The sequence below is a fragment of the Lemur catta genome, chromosome 4 (assembly GCF_020740605.2).
Source record: "Lemur catta isolate mLemCat1 chromosome 4, mLemCat1.pri, whole genome shotgun sequence".
NCBI classification, from domain to species: domain Eukaryota; kingdom Metazoa; phylum Chordata; class Mammalia; order Primates; family Lemuridae; genus Lemur; species Lemur catta.
The window spans coordinates 38060584-38077752 of NC_059131.1; the positions used below are offsets into that span (position 1 = coordinate 38060584).

General features: G+C 32.5%; 1 protein-coding gene across 18 annotated transcripts in view; it reads right to left on the reverse strand.

The window, feature by feature from the left end:
- Positions 1-17169, reverse strand: part of NRXN1 (neurexin 1) — a 1034155-nt gene that overhangs the window by 153485 nt on the left and 863501 nt on the right. For all 18 annotated transcript variants that reach the window (XM_045549583.1, XM_045549582.1, XM_045549580.1 and 15 more), the window contains one exon: positions 12670-12841. In XM_045549583.1, the coding sequence (XP_045405539.1) occupies positions 12670-12841 (172 nt within the window). The remainder of the gene's footprint in view (positions 1-12669; positions 12842-17169) is intronic.

The following is a 17169-nucleotide window of genomic DNA, read 5'->3' on the forward strand; positions in this document are numbered from 1 at the left end:
CTAGAAAATTTTAGCAACTTTCACTGTTAAGTTGGAATGTTTATCTTTTACTCAAACTGGATGAAGGTCTTACTTTTCTGAATTTTTTTTGGAAAAAATAAGAATAAATGACACAGGCAGTATTGCATACTACTATAGAGCACTAAAGTAAACTTTGGAATGTATGACAACTGGCAAGTAACCTAATCTCTCTGTGTTTACTCATTTATCAAAAGGAGATACTATAGGCTGCCTTATAAACATTTCATAGTGTTAATGCAATAATGTTTGTAAATAATATATATAGAATAACTAGCACAGTGTCCAACATAGAGTGCCCAGCAAAAAGTACATGCCTAACTCACTGTTGGTGATATTAGATCCTATGATAGGCAGAAATTTTAAAGGGTTCTGTGAATGTATAAGATCTTGGGTGAGTTCTGTTACTTCTTCACCTCAATGCTAGTCCAACACCAATTTAATTTAATTAATTTGAATAATTTAACATCCTATTTGAATTGCATTTCTTTAAAGCACAGGCCTCATCTAACTATGCCCAGGTCTGCTTCCTACTGTGATTGTGACCATTTTGTTTTTGTTTTTCTTTTTTTTTAGCAAGGAAAACCTTTTCATTTTAAAAAGCTTCTCTTTGTTTGTTTCTCCTCTAACCATAAAATGTACTCTCATCCCTGTCCTCTGCCAACTTGAGCAATAAAAATAATAAATGAGAGGACTGAAGATTCTACTCGGACTTTTAAAAATGCTCTAGGAAAGGTGACCCTGAAAAATTATTATGGCATGTTATCAATTAGTTGACACTATCTAGAAAAATGAAGCTAAATGTTCCTCTATTCTGTTCAGTTTTATATCTCATAAATCCAGCTAAGATACTTCATTGGAAATGCACATGTTAATATCTAGACAGACTTATGTTAGATATATTCTCTTTTAGATTCTCAATGGACATTTTACATATTCAGGCCACCAGTATAGATATTATACACGAAATGACAAATTACTTCAATAATACTTAACATGAGGAAAGTCAGTCTCAAATTTCCAAGATGGAGGGAAGTCAGTTACTTTTTAATGCAGTCAAATTTATAAGGCTAAAAACAAAACAGACTTTAAAATGCATAAGATGAAAGTCTGTCTTTGAGCAATATTTTCCCCACGAGGCTAAATTTGACACAAAATATTCATCATAATTTAAATTTTAATATATAACCTATTTAAAGGCTCTATACTTCAAAAGGTTTTCACATGTATTATGTCATTCTGTCTTAATTAAGAACCAACTACAATATTAGATTAGTTTACACCTGTGGATTGTTAGAGAAATTAAGTTGATACGTAATTTTCTAATAATCACATGAATATGTCAATGTATAATTTTTGCACAAGAAATACATCTGACTTACCAATTCCAAAAAGATATAAATTTTTATTAAGTTATTTTTTATGAAATAATGGTATAATATATAGAATTGAGGAGAAGGTATTTTTAGGTAAAAACCATTTTTAAACTATTCCGAAAAAAATTTAACTTACAGAACAATTGCAAGAGAGAGTAATGAGAGTTCCACATATCTTTCATTCAGCTTCCCTCTTGTGAATAACTTAACCATTGGGCAATTCTCAAAACAAAGAAGTTAACATTAGTAATAAACTATTAACTATTTGGTTTTACCAGTTTTTAACTGATGTCCTTTTTCTATTCCAGGATCTAACCCAGAGATCACATTGCATTAAATTGTCATGTCTTTCTTCATCCCTTCAGATCTGTATTTCTTTGTACTTCATGTACTTGACACATCTTAAGAATACTTGTCAGTTATTTTGTAAAATGTCCCTCAATTTGAATTTGTCATAATTAGATTGAAGTTATGGATTTTTGTTGAGAATATCAAGAATACCAGAAAAGTGAAGTACCTTTCTCAGTGCATCACATCAGGAGGTTCATGAAGTCAATATTTCTTATTACTGATGACATTTAACTTGATCACTTAGCTCAGGTGATCTGCTGAGTTTCTCTGCAGACAGCTACTATTTCTCTTTGAAGGAGATACTTTTAGACTAAATAAATTACTGATCTCCACTCAAACTTTTTCTCACAGATTTTAGTATCTATTGATGAATCTTGACTTCAGAAATTATTACTTTGGGATTCTAATGCTGATTTTCTCTTTCCCTCATCTTTCTACATTTATTAATTGAAATTCTTCTGTAAGGATGAGCTGTCTCTGTCCCCCATTTATATATCGATCTGTGTATCTATCTATTCAGTTACTCATTTGTATCAGTATGGGTTCATAGACATTTATTTTACTCTCTGGGTTATAACCCAATGCTATTTCTGTCTGTTTTGTTGCCCAAATTGCTCCAGTTCTGGCTACTATGAGCTTTGTCAGATTGGTTCCTGTGTTCTTTTATCATGTCTTTCTATCGGGGGTCAATACAGTATAGCTTCCAGGTCAGATCTGACCCTCTATCTACTTCTGTAAATATTTATTGGAACACAGCCACACTCATTCACTTACCTGTTGTCTAGTGCTGTTTTTGAGATACAATGGCAAAGTTGAGTCATTGTGACAGAGATCACATGGCCCTCAATGCCAAAAATATTTACTCTCTGGCCTTTTATAATGAAAGTTTGTTGACCTTTGTCCTAGATAGATTTTCTTTTTTTGAATTATGAACTTTGGAGAGTGCCCAAAGTGTATTTATTTGTCATATTTGAGGTAGTTTATAATTCATAACCTTGAACATATATTTTTCCTATATTCTCCTAAATTATAATAATTTTGACAGTAGAGATTTATTATTTTATGGAAAGAATGAAATGGACTGTCAGTGTTCTCTTTAGTTGGGTACATATATAAAAGACTGATCATTAAGAGTAAGGAAGTAATGGTGAAACAAAAGTGAAGGAGACAGAAAGAGAAAATTTGTCATCGTCCCTAAGTTCTAAAGTTACCTGTATATATATATATAAAGGGCTTTATCAACTTGTTCTTATCATATTGAAAGATAATACAATAGTATTGTCTTATCTGTGGTTTAACTTTCCATGGTTTCAGTTACCTGCAGTCAACCACAGTCTGAAAATATTAAATGAAAAATTTCAGAAATAACCAAATCTTAAGTTTTAAATTGCACGCTATTCTGTGTGTCTGATTAAATCTCTCTCCACCCTGCTCCATCCTGCCTGAGACATAAATCATCCCTTTGTCCCTTGTATCTACACTATTTAGGCCACACTACCTACCCATTAGTCACTTAGTAACTGGGTTATCAGATTGACAGATCACAAGAAGAAGTGTGAGTACAGTACAACTAAGATATTTTGAAAAAGAGAAAGAAAAAGGGGAGAGAGAGAGAGAGAGAGAACTTCTTTGCAAAACTTTTATTATAGTATGTTACGATTGTTAAATTTTATTATTATTGTTGCTAATCTCTTACTGTGCCCAACTGATAAACTTTATTATAGGTATGTATATATAGGAAAGAATAGTATACATAGGGTTTGGTACTATCTGAGGATTCAAGCGTCCACTGGGAGTCTTGTAATGTATCCCCAGTGAATAAAGGAGGACTATTTTACTTTTACTTTCCAAAGTTATTAAATTAAGAGCAATTTTTGTCTTTGAGATATTGGACACTATTATTTCACCATCACACTTTATAATCCTCAGATGATTTACTGATAGATCTATCCAAAAGAGACTCTCGAACCCTGCATTTTGGTTTTAAGGATATTTGTTGTCCAATGCCTCAATGCTATAATCATATCTCGCATTGTTTCAGTGCTCAAAATACATTTATTAGAAGGATAATGGCATTCTTATAATCATATTTGAGAGAACAATTTTTCTAAATTAAAAATAAAAAAGTTGTGTTTATTCTATTAAAGAAAAAGAATTTTATCTGAGCTAGTAAAGGATACACCCAGAGGGCTGTGTCAGTCGTTGGAAGGTTATTAGTAGAAAGTTAATAAAGAGCAGCTAAATTTCATTGGAGGCACATTTCATTTGGGGCAGAGGAGGTTCCTCATATGTTCATTAAATATACTTTGCTTTTTCCCTCTAAAATCTCAACCTACTCAAAGAACACATAGAGCAGAGGTTCTGAATCCTAGGTAAACAGGCAGAGATTTTGAATCCTAAGGATGTTATGTGGCAACCCCTAAAAAAATCATATAATTTTGTGTGTACATGCAGATAGATGTATATTTTTCTAAAGATAACATGTCCTCCTTAATCAGAATCTTATGGAGGCTGAGATTCAAACGAGGTTAAGAAAAATTGATCTAGATTAATGTCTAAAACTGAAGATAGTTACCTAATTTTTGTACTCTACACTGGCTTTGACACCAGCGTATCAAATTTTGACCTTTTTGATACTCTGCTACCTCTTGACCATACTGTCATTGTTTATTAGAAGTAAACTGATATTTAAAACCAACTTATTCCTGAGTTTTCAAAATGTACGTAGATAATGGACAAAAGAAAATAGTATGAAAAGCATGAGCCTTGTTCATAGTTGACATTCAAGTGCTGACATTAAAAGCTGAGTGGGAAAAATCACATAGTAGAATTTAAATTGCTTAATCACACACAAAAATACTAATTGTTATCTGTATTCATCATAAAAATATATATAAATATTCCTGGTTCTGTAATAAAAAGCTCTTGAGAAAATAAAGAGTCAGAGTGTTTGAAAAAGTAGTAAAAGAAAGGCTTGTCACTGAGTTGGGAACATGACTTATATCCATTGAATTCAGGTAATTATAAACTACAAGATATAAGCAAGATACTTCTGGATGATAATCAAGTTATAAAAACACTGTTACAAAACTTTAAATCTTATTAAAAATCAACCAAATACTTGCAAAAGCCATTTGAAATTTCCTGAAAGCCTAATATCCTTAAAAATGTAATTTCTCTGGCCTTCAGTCTTTAGCTATTCTTAAAATCTTTTTCCACTTCATTTCCCAAAACACTAAATTTTGCATCTGGAGTGACAATTTTTTATATCTGACATGATTAATTCATTGTTTGTAACCTGATTATTTATATCTTTGGAGAAAAGTCCTTCAACCCAATCTCAGTCAATAACTTCAGCCACTCTTATTTAAAATCATGATACTATTCTGTCTTTAATCAGGAGTGGGATCAGTATATTCTTTTATTATGATAATAATTTAAATTGCTAAACAAATTGTACAGTGGAAACAATAATGGCAAACAAGAAGTTAAAAAGGAAATTTTCTGAAAATCATTAAAAAGGGCTGCTATTTGTACATCACAACATAAGATATATAATTAGCAAAATTCTTTGAACAAAGTAATAATCAAGAAATATTTCTCAATTTGATTTGATTGGTTGCTTTCTAAGTAATATAATCTGAGAACTTGTCAAAGTAAAAAAAAATCATTAAAAACTGGCACATGGAGCAAATTTTTATTCATTAAATGTTTCAAAATATATTTAGCTCATTCTTTTAATGAGCTTGAGTTAATTTTAACTTCAAATACATAAGGAACCCATGGGTTGCCATTCTATTTCATTGGACTCTGGTTTTCACATGGTGTTGTAAAGGCAACCCATCCCCTCGACTCAGTCACAAAAGATTAACTTAACTGAGGCAAAAAGCAGGAGAAATAGGAAGAGCTTTGACTTATATGTCTCTGCGTCATTCACAATAGAATCCAAATAGTAGATACTCAACACATATCTGAAGAAACTGATTTTTCAGATTATTTCAGTAACTGATTTTTCAGATTATTATTAGTAACAAATATTACTAATATGCATTTGTTTTTAGGGTAAAAAATGAGCATGTTCTGAAAACAGAAACAAATGGCCTCCTTGGGTTGAACTGAGCTTTCAGGATTATCTTACAGTCAGTGATAAGCTGGCCCTGTGAGAATCTGGCCGAAGTGCTATAGGACAGAATACTAATGTGAGGCAGACATTTTAGCTTGTAGCACAAGAAGACTTTGTGAAAGTCACTGATAGGTCTTACTGACAAGTTTCCTGGGATGGAACATGAAAAACGTTTCCATAAATTACATAGCAAGAATAAAACAAAAAAGGCAACTTATAGCCAAACTATAAAACTTTGATTTAAGGAATGGATCAGTTCAGCCTAGTTGATAAAATATCTTTTATGGGTATTGTACCATGAACAATCTCTTAGAAGATATCCTCATTATCTATGTTTGTCAGCCCATGTAATCTAAATCAGGGGTCCCTAACCTACAGTGAGTTGTATAATTGTTTCATTATATATCATAATGTAATAATAATAGAAATAAAGTACACAATAAATGTAATGCACTTGAATCATCCCTAAACAATCCCCCTCCACCTCCCTGGTCTGTGGAAAAATTGTCTTCCATGAACACAGTCCCCGGTGCCAAAAAGGTTGGGGACCATTGGTCTAAATGATACCAAACCCAATCAAACCTTCAGAGAAACTTTCTCTTTCTTTTGTGAGAAAATAAAAAATCCTACTATGGTTGTCTTACAGTACTGTAAAATCTCTGATATTAAAAAAGAAAAAATCCAAGTCATTGACTATGTAAGAACAAGTGACAAGTCTGAGAATGTATCATTTCTTTCCATCTCCTTGGACAAAATTTCTTTGAAGCTAAGCTTAGAATTTTAGGCTGATATGTTCAACAAACTGCTCAATAAAAAAGTTCATTATATTTCATCATTAAGCATAGCCCCCCAAATCCCAGCAAAATTGAACAAAAATTGAAAAAAAAGATAATCAACATAGGAAAAGTCTTCTGTCTAACACAGCTGCAGTATTTGAAGCTTCAGATTTCTCAGAGTAAGATTTACTGTGGAAAATTTGGTTTTGTAAACATTAAACTATGTCAAATGGAAGCCAAACATTTATATACTGAAATAAACATTAATCCACGCATGTAACTATATTTTGGCTAAAACCTATCAACAAAAGACAATGTTTTGACATAGAAATTTAATGAATTTATTCAACAATTATTTAAGTACCTACTGTGTGTCAAACCCTGATTATTATGGTTTTTGTTGGACTCTACCCCAAATTAGTAATTTATTTAAAGAATAATTAAAATCCTATGTATAGTTTATTAGTTTCTACAAGAGTTATATTTTCACTATCTTACCTTTGTAGGAAGAAAACAAAATTCTACCAAACATTTTGTGTATCTGTACATTTAACCAGAACATGTGAAAAGTCTTCCATTAAGATAAACTTTTCTTCCCTAAATAATCCTTAAGGATTCCAATATTCTAATAGTCCATAAATATTTACTTAATTTGCTAATCAACTTTCTCAAGTGAAGTTAAAAAATAATCAATGCCTATCAATGAGTGTTACTGATTCAAAACTTTAGCAAAAACAAAATAATTATGGTTTTTATAAGAAAAGTATTTTTTCCATATGTTATCATTTTCAAATACTCCTGAGGTAGTTTTGTGTGTCTACACATTTTTTTGGGTCAGTAGAAATAACAGACTGTGATATGGATGAATATACAGGTATGACCAGTTATGTAAGTCATGGCATTTAGTTATTATATGAAGACTGTATCATGCCATGTTCAAGGATTCATCTAATGCCCTCTCTTCATTTTGGTTTCTGTCTTCTAGACAATAAAAAGGCAAGTGCAAAACCTGTAGATAAGAGTCCCAAGTGTAGTTGTGATTCTGCCACTAACTAGCACAGTGATCTTGAGCAAATCAAGTGGCCTCTCCAACGTTCTATTTTGTTGTTTGATAAGTGAAGGAGCTGAAATAGAAGAACTTTGAGGTTCTTCAAATGCAATGATCATAAATGAGGTAGATTTTCTTAATGACATCACATATAGTAAAAATTAAGTTAAACATAAATTTTAAAACACTAAAATCAACAAATTAACCAACACTTCAGTACCAAAATAGGAATCGCTAAATAATAGAGTGGCTTAAATAGATAACTGATGAATTATTCATGACTTGAATAATCAATTTATCAAAACTAAATGTGTAGAATTTAAAGAGCAACAATCAATATGGCTTTCCTGAGCCCTGAAATATTTTACCAGATTTGTCTGATGAAAACAAAGTAAAGCTTTAGAGCTAATATCCATGAGATCTTCTAGCTAAATTGCATGGTCATGCAAAAAGTATTTAAACCTTCTCCTTGGAATCTTCCCTTAGACTATTCATGTCTTTCTTTCAGATAGTCTCATCCCTAAAGGATCTACCTTGGCACAGCACCCCAGACCACCTTTCTCCTTTCTTTAAACTCTAATAGCAATTAAACTCCGTATGACTAATTTTGACAGCTAATACATTTTATTTGACGTTTTTATGTTCTCTGGACCCTGCTAGTCTCCCAATCAGACTAATCTCTCGGCAAGCAAGAACCACGTCTGACTTCTCTGTTCCTTCTTACAACATGTTTCCATTTCATTGGTACCTAGTGCCTTCTGGTGACACACTGTGGCATTACAACATTAAATAAATTGATGGTAAAGAGAGGGAGGACGAGGAGGAGAGAAAGAACCTAAAATGTGGGAATGTCTTTCCTAGTATTCAGTTGTTCACCAAGTCTCACAATATATTCTGCATCCATCCTCTTTATTTTCTCACACCCTACTTTAGTTCTTTGTCTTTTGATACCTGGACTGCTTAATAGCTTCCTAAATATTTTCTGTCTCTATCAAAATTTTCTTGGTAATTCTACCTCAAGGAATCCATATCTGAAAAGACCCAAATCAAGTTTATTATTTTTTTCATTGTCTTACCATATCACTCACTCCAAAATGGTCTCTTCCTCTTTAGAACCTATTTTATGTTTATATCTTATTAAGAAATTAGCTAAATATAATATGATAAATCTCATACTTTCCCACATAGTATATCATATTGTATTTTTAATCTTGAACATTTTTTTTACCTATCTCTGTAACCACACTGCAAACCTATTATGTTCCTTTTCTGTAGTACATTTCCTTTAAATATTTGTTGATTTGATATATTAACTTGGGAAGAAAGTGAATATTTGACCTTGTGTAGAATATACAAGACATCTTTGATACTCTGTGGTAGGCACAAAAATTCAAAGGTTTACCCACAAAGGTAACTGTGATTTATCTGAAGCAATCTTTAGTTTGGGAAATCAAGATGATGTTAGGCTATGTGAATTAATGTTATAAGAAGAGGAAGTCTATTTTTGTTGAGAGAGAAAATTTTGCTACATAACTGTAATTACGGACAAATCAGAGATTAATGATGCATTATATTCTAGAGCTTTAACTGATAAGCACCAATAAATAGGTTTCTCACTTTAAACGGTTTGCAAAATATTACTTCTGTACTTTGTTCCATGTACAGAAAATAATGGAAACTAGGACTGCTATTCAGAAAATCCAATGTTAATTCTAAAATGTGAACTGTTGAGTTATAGAAATATTTCATATACTCCAAAAGAGCACAAAATCTACCTCTACTAATTAGTTTTTCTATGAAAGCCTTCCAGACAATTATCGGGTAATACCACTGGTCAATGCTTTAGGTGCTTTTCATTAAAGGTATAGTGTTGCTACTAGATGAATTGCTTCATATGAAAGCACTTACCACAAAGCCCTATAATGGAAGGTTAAGTGCTATACTAATTACTAATTTCAACTCTTATTACCTATATTTTGCAGTGTAGGCACTTTAAAAGAAACCAAATATTGTCTGCTGGTTCCTGCTTCTCTGATTATAGGATGTCGTGGTAAAAGCATTAGTCTATCTGCTTTTCTAATGAATAATAACCAATAAAATATTTAATGAAAATAGCCATACCACAAATTAATATAAAAGACATATACTAGCCCTTGCTATTGAATTTGTATTTAAAAATCATTTTGTTATAAAAACTTTAATCTAGATGACACACACTTTAAAATTTGTATTCAGCTGTTATGGCACTGTTGCAGATGAAGCTTGTAAAAGAAAAAGGTATTTGAAATTTTCATGGCTTATTTCCTTCTTAAGCATCAGGTTGAAATGCACATAGAACAGATGATTAATAAAACATTTGATGACAACAATGGTGACTCCCCTGAGTTCTTTACATATTGATCATTAACTTTTTGTATGTATATATAGAAAATCCTCACGTGTTCCAATTTTCTTGAAAGCAGACTCTTTGTTTGTCCTTGCTTATATATTTCAGAATAATTGCAACTTTGCCCACTCTTGATTTATTAATATTAACTAAAATACACCTTGGTAAAAGGGTATTTCGAATCCTTGACTAGATATTAAAAGTTGTGTTTAAAATAACTATTTCTAAAGATTTGCTTCTTAATTATGATACTGGTCATCTCTGATTTTCAAATACCTTTCATATTGTATTTCTTATTCTGAACATCTATTTGATTGGTAAATAAGATATTACATGCGTTAAACAAGTATCAATCTAGAAAAATATCTATAAATATTTCTTCAAACAATTAATTAATACTGCCCCAATCTCAGCTACCAGTATTCAAATTGGATATTAGCCTGCTAAAAGAAGACAGGGACCAGGTCTTTTTTGAACTATCCCTAGTATATGGTATCTGGTATGTGCACAAAGAAATAAAATATAGTAAAATTGAGAGATAGAGAAATTTTAAAAAACAAAGTATTTACTAAAAGGTAATGATATATTAGAAACTAGGTTTTGATAATCTATGCTTGGGTAATGTATCCTGCTTTCTCTTTTAGAGATGCATTATGCATATTAATAAAATTAAGTCCAAGTACAGATATTTTTAACTTAGTTTAACCCAGAATTTCCCAAACTAACTTGAGTATAGGACTTCTCCTCGCCTGCTATAAGTATTAATAACCCCAAGAACAGAGTTCTTAAAGATACCAATTTGGAAAATGCTGACAAGAGTAAAATGTTATTAAATAAAGCCCATTAAAAAAATTAACTGTTAAAACAAAGCTAATCTTCAAGAGGCAACTGCCACATTATAATAGTAATAGCATTTATCATTTTAAATGTTCAGGTCCACTATTCACAGTTGACAACATCCCCTGGGCAAAGCCTAGACACTTCTATATATCTTTCAAGATATCCAGTGCAATGACTTCCTCTCAGCAAATAGGTATTGATTTATCCATATTTTAGGAAAATTACCAATTTACTTTTCTATAATTGTAATCACGTTGTAGTTATTTTTAAAAAGCACATTTATACTAGCATTTCAGAGAATGCAAAAAGGGATAAGCAGGGGCTATGTAATAGCACATGCATATTGACATTACTTTGCTTCCAGAGCTTCCATTACTTTACCTTATTGTAGATGGTTCACATAATTGTAGTGTAAAATTGTGATAGTTCCTAGGGCATCAATTCAGCAGATATATATCGAGTGTCCACTATTTGCCAATATTATAATAGACACTGGACATACTATTAATTTGCTTGCTTCTGAATTTTGTCATAGAGCAGTTTTTTAATTACATTTATTTCAGCAAATATTTGCAGAGCACTAGGCTTATGGAACTGATAGAATAGATTTGAACTGAGGCTTGAAGATTCAGAATTTTATAAATCAGAAAAGGTCCAGAAGGGCATCACAGACATTCCCCAACTGTGAGTCAGTACTAGGGAAATTTGGTATTTATTTAATAAATTAGTTATTCCATTAAATTACTACTTCCAAGAACAAATAATTCTAATAGAGGAGTTTACATATACATTTTGGTTATCATTTTTATTGTGCAAAATAAAAACATTTTTATACTTTTTCTTTGTACTGTTATAAATTGTGTGCTCTGCAAGAAACAGTTCTATCTAAAAGGGAGTAGAGAGAAATGAGACTCATGCTTTTAGTAACCTATTTTGTACTAAAATACAGAAAGGAAAATGATTAATTTATATTTTACTTTAAAAGCCTCTTTTTTAATTGAGAATACATGCAACCACAAGTAACACTGGTTTGAATTTCTAATCTACCAACTTTGTTTCAGTAACATAGTATTGACAAAACTCATTAATAAATAATTTTTATTTTGTTAATAATGAATTGACATTTATTTTATAGACTTAAAATGAGTAGTACTAGTGTCACAGAATCCTTATCAAATTCCATGGTTATATGAAAGTGAAAACAACCTTCTTTTCCTCACATGTTCTTATAACTGCTGATTTACGGTACTAATTTTTTTTTAAACTATTTCTCTACTTGTCTTATGAGCCTCCTGTACCTTTCATGAGTTTCAGCTGTTTGCCACCATCCATCAAAGGAATGGTCAGTTCTTATATTTTCTCTCAGAAAAAAAAAAAAGGTTGTAATATTCTCTCCCTTAATTTTAAATTTTAACTTGGTTACTTTTGACAAAGCCTTTCCTTTGTTTGAATGCAAGGATCCAGTAAAAAGAGCTTTAACATGTTCTGACTTTTATGTGTGCATTTTTCTGGTTTCACTGATGTCCTGAATTTTGCAAATGATATCGTGTGCCTTCAAGTCCTCCTATAAAATGCCATTTGTACACTGTGGCAAGAACAGTTTAGGACAACAATACATTCACATGACTTTAAAGTCCAATAAATAAATACTTGATGGTTTCTCAGAAAACCACAGTTTGGTGAAACGGACGCAAAACTGTTCCAGTTTGTTTTTCGTAAAATCTCCCCCAGATACACATTCACTTGCTTACCTGCAGGGTAGCGCTCGATCACGGGCCAGCTGTCCACCTGTAATGTGGCATTGCCACCACTCCTTGTGAAACGGACTACGTGGTATTTCCCATCATTGATGATTGCATTAGACTCTTCAATGGCGATGTCATCTGTCCCAACATTAAACTTAACTCCAATTTTTCCTTGGTGCTGGAAGGGAGGAGGAAAAAAAAAAAAAAGAGTTGTATTAAGTTGCATTGATTAGTCAGCATTTAATAAGAATTACAAGGTATTGTTCAAGAATGTGCTTTGAACAATAGCCGCTTTCCTCCAACTTTACTTCTGAAAAACTTCTGAAGTAGAGGCAAGATTCTTGACATTTGGGGAAATTTAAGACATTTCTTTCATGGATAATAGTCCATAAGACAAAGTTTCAAGGGAATTGAGCTGCCTTCTTCCCAGGGGTTGCCACAGAGAAGGGGCACAGCTGCCTGCGTGAAAGGACATCCTTTCATGTCCTTTAACATAGCACCTTAATCCACTCTCTCCATTTCACAGCAAAAATGAGGCTTGAAATTTTTCCTTTTAATAACTGTTGAATTCAGAATGATAAAGTCTGTTTAGAGCCAACTGAAAAATGTTCACAATATAGAAAATCATTCTAAAGGGTATGGGGCACACAGTTATTTAATGGGTGCATTTTCTTAATCACTATTTACAAAATGATCAAATATTAAAGAGCCTAAAACATTTCATTTCTTTATTTTATAGATGATGAAACAATGACATAAGAAGGTACAAATATATATATATTTATATATATTTAATATATTATATTTAATATAATTATATATAATTATATTTAATATAATTAAATATTTAATTTATATTATATTTAATATATATATATTTACATACTTGTTCCATTCCATGTAACGGAACAGTGACACACTACAACTATTAAATAAAATTCAGTTCCCTCATTATTAGATTATAACTAAAGTGGAAGCTAAGATACAGTTATCTAAAATTAACCCACTCTGAATTATGCAAAGCAGCATTACAAATCATTCTAACTGTACATTCGTTGCTGTTAACTTTAGAATTTCTTAATACGTGGTGGCAAAGAGAAAGGTGTGCTTGTGTCCTTGGCTTCTGAGAAGCATCCTCCAACAGGACTGTCAACTGCACCATGAGCTCAGTTGATTTTAAAAGCGTGTGGATATGCCCTCAATCACTAACACAGAATACCTGCACTGCAGGCTCTTGTCAGAGTACACAGCCTCAAACTGTTGTTCACTTTCATCAAACCTCAGTTGAGAGGAATGACATGGGGGAAGAAGGGTTTAAAGTACATCAGACCATCCATTCCTATAGAAGTTTTAAATTAGAATGTTAGAAACCTGAAGGTTTGATCCACATCCGTTGCTGGATTCTCATCACTGAATGAGACAGCAAAAGTATGGCATCAGCTAACCCTGAGAATCTCTATAAAAATATTGTATAAAATTGCATTAATTTAAGGAAGATATTCGAGGGTATTATATTGCAACACTGTTCTTTAGCCTCTTCATGGAGATATCCTAAAGGTTTCTGTCCCCCCACCCCTTGGTTCTTACTGTACATAAAGGATCTCTTTAAGTTAGTATGGTTTTTAAATTTTTTTTGATTTGTTTTAGGCTTGATGAATATGACTTTAAAAAATCCCATTTTTAACATTATTAAATGTTTGTTAAATCAAGATAACTTATTATATCTCTTAAATGAGATTCTTTGAAAATTTTCTGTGGAGTTATATCACCTGTGTACTAAAATATACACACACACACACACACACACACACACACACACACACACTATATTAAATAATTTACTGAAAATGAATAGAAATTCTTGTAAAATGAGAAAATAATGAGTACTTACAAAAATGGGCTAAAATATTTAAAAAGTCTCCATAAGCTCTTATATAAAATTTCCATTTTCATTGGAATTCTCTTTATTACCTGAAGTATTCTACACAAAATGAAAATGCCTTACAATGACATGTATTTAAAAGTAAGGATAAGAAATGTGGTGGAAAATAATAATAAGTCTAGAGGAAAACATATACTAAAAGTCTAGGTACTAGGAAAATTACACTACCCACTTTGACTCTGAGTTTACTAACAACCAAAATGTACATAGTATTCTAAGCACTTTATAAATACTAACTCTTGTATTCCTCATAACAGTCTCACAGGGAGATATTATTACATCCCCATTTTACAGATTAGGACATTGAGGCACAGAGTTATTAAGCAGCTTGGGCAAGGGTACACAGCAAGAAAAAAAAGCTATGATTCAGAACCAAGCAGTCTTCTTCCAAAGTCTGGGCTCTTAATCATTACCCAAGGCTGAATTTAGGACTATTGTACCATCGTGTAGCTGCAATTAGTGGATTTGGTAAACCTAGCCGTCCTTTGTTAACTTTCATTTCTCCTTCTAGAACAGGAGCACCATGGGGCCTTGTATTGTGCTTTGAAGTTTGTAGACATGCATCAGTCAACGTGTGCTTAAAATAACTTTATAATAAATGGTAAGCAACTGATATGTGGATGTAATAGGATGTTAAAATAGATTCTCTTTAAGCTGAGATGTCAAGATGATAGGATAATAAGCCAGGAAACAGATTACTGTTTCCATTTTACAAAATGTACTATAGGATTACTTAAGCTAGATTTGCAAAGGAGGACAATAAGAACTGTTTTCATGGCCCTGAATTAATTACCAACGTTCAGTCCATCAAAAAAGCAGGCAAAGCCAAGAGGAGATTGATAATTGGAAGAGAAATTTTGGAGAGAGTTGGGATGTGATGTGTTTTGCACATACCTCCAAGGTAGAAGATTACTTTTCCCTTATCTCAAGTGCATTGGAAAGCAACTTTAATGAAACATCTCAGAAAGTTTGGTATGTGTCTTCTGGAACATGGTGGCAGGGGTCAAGGTAGTAAGTAAACTGGGATTTGGCTATACCTGAGAAATCTTCTGGAACTGTGGCTGGCTGATGCCTGATGGCAGAGCAAAGAGACATTGCTACACCAGGGGCCACTTATGCATCAGAATTTGTTAGAACAAAGAACACATGAGCATTACCCATGGAGCATGGTTTAGAGAGCCAGTATAGGATCGTGTTGTATTCTGTTCAGTGGGGCCACTGAAGGGACCAGGCTGAGTGGTGAAGAAAACTCAACAGAAAGAACTTGAACTTGCAGTGATGGATGCCAGGGGCTGAGGTGGGAATCCTAAATGAAGGAAGTACATTTACCCATCTCAAGAGAATTGTAGGTAAGGAAAGCCTAATGATGTGGTTCAGGTCTCTAAGGAATCCACCAAAATATTTTCCAAAAATGCTCCCTCAAGAGCTTTATACATAGGCTAGGCCCAGCTAGATGACTACTGTTACAATAGCCAAGTAAGGTCATTTCTGTCCCTATGTCTTCTTTTTCCTGCTTGGATGAATCGGAGAGGGGGAGGAGAAGTGAAAGTCATGGAAACAAAAAGAAAAAAATATTCTGTTTCCCTCCTAGGGCAAATGGGAGCTCCAATGTGGCCAAAGCAGGGATAATGGAGAGACTTTAACTGAAGTTCTATCATTACAGAGGAGTGAACTGAAGTTACTTTTTATGTCTAAAAACGAATAGATGACATTTGTACTACCTGAGAGTGACCAAAGTATTGTTGAGACTTCCCCTGGACTTTCTTGGTGCTCACGAAGAAATATTAATATTTTCAAAGAACAGATTTAAAGTTTTATTGCATCCTAGGAAGCAGCTTTTTCAACATAAGAAGTTGAAAGAACATGAAAATTTTTGTTACTCTGGAGTTGCCCATTGTTTTAGGGTCTCTTCTATAATACATATGTTCCTTATCTAGGATAGACTGAAAAAACTTCTTAATATTTCCTATCCGTTCTGTTTGGAAGGCTACAAGAGCAGATTTTCATCAGAGTTCTAACTATTCAGGAGGTCCAAGTTCTGTAAACGGAAGCATTGCAATGCTAACGGTAAAAAATGTACCACACTCTGAAATAAGTCCCTTTACCTCATTTTTAAATCTTTCTACAACATGAAATGTAAAATGCTTATTTTCTAGGTGCAGAAATCCCTAGATTTCATAGGGTTTAATTTCTTGCAAAATAGTAAAATAAACAATTAAGAAACAATGAGAGTCAGTGATGTTTGGAAAGCATCTGACTTTTAAATTATGTCCATCTCTTCTTCAATATGTTGATTTGTTGCCTCAACTTCAAATATCTTTGACATCTCATTGATTCAAACTCTAGAGTTAGCTAGCTAGACTAGAACTGACTACCATAAAAGTGCATTCAAACAACAGGCCCTCCCCTAATTCAGACATTATCTACCCCACCCCAATTTGCATCAAGGCCTTGAAAAACAATTTAAGTATCAAGTATAGCCAAAGGGTCAGTGTTTCCCTGAAAACAAATAAATCTAAAATGTACATAAAGCATAAAATATTAATATCAAGCATATTTATAGG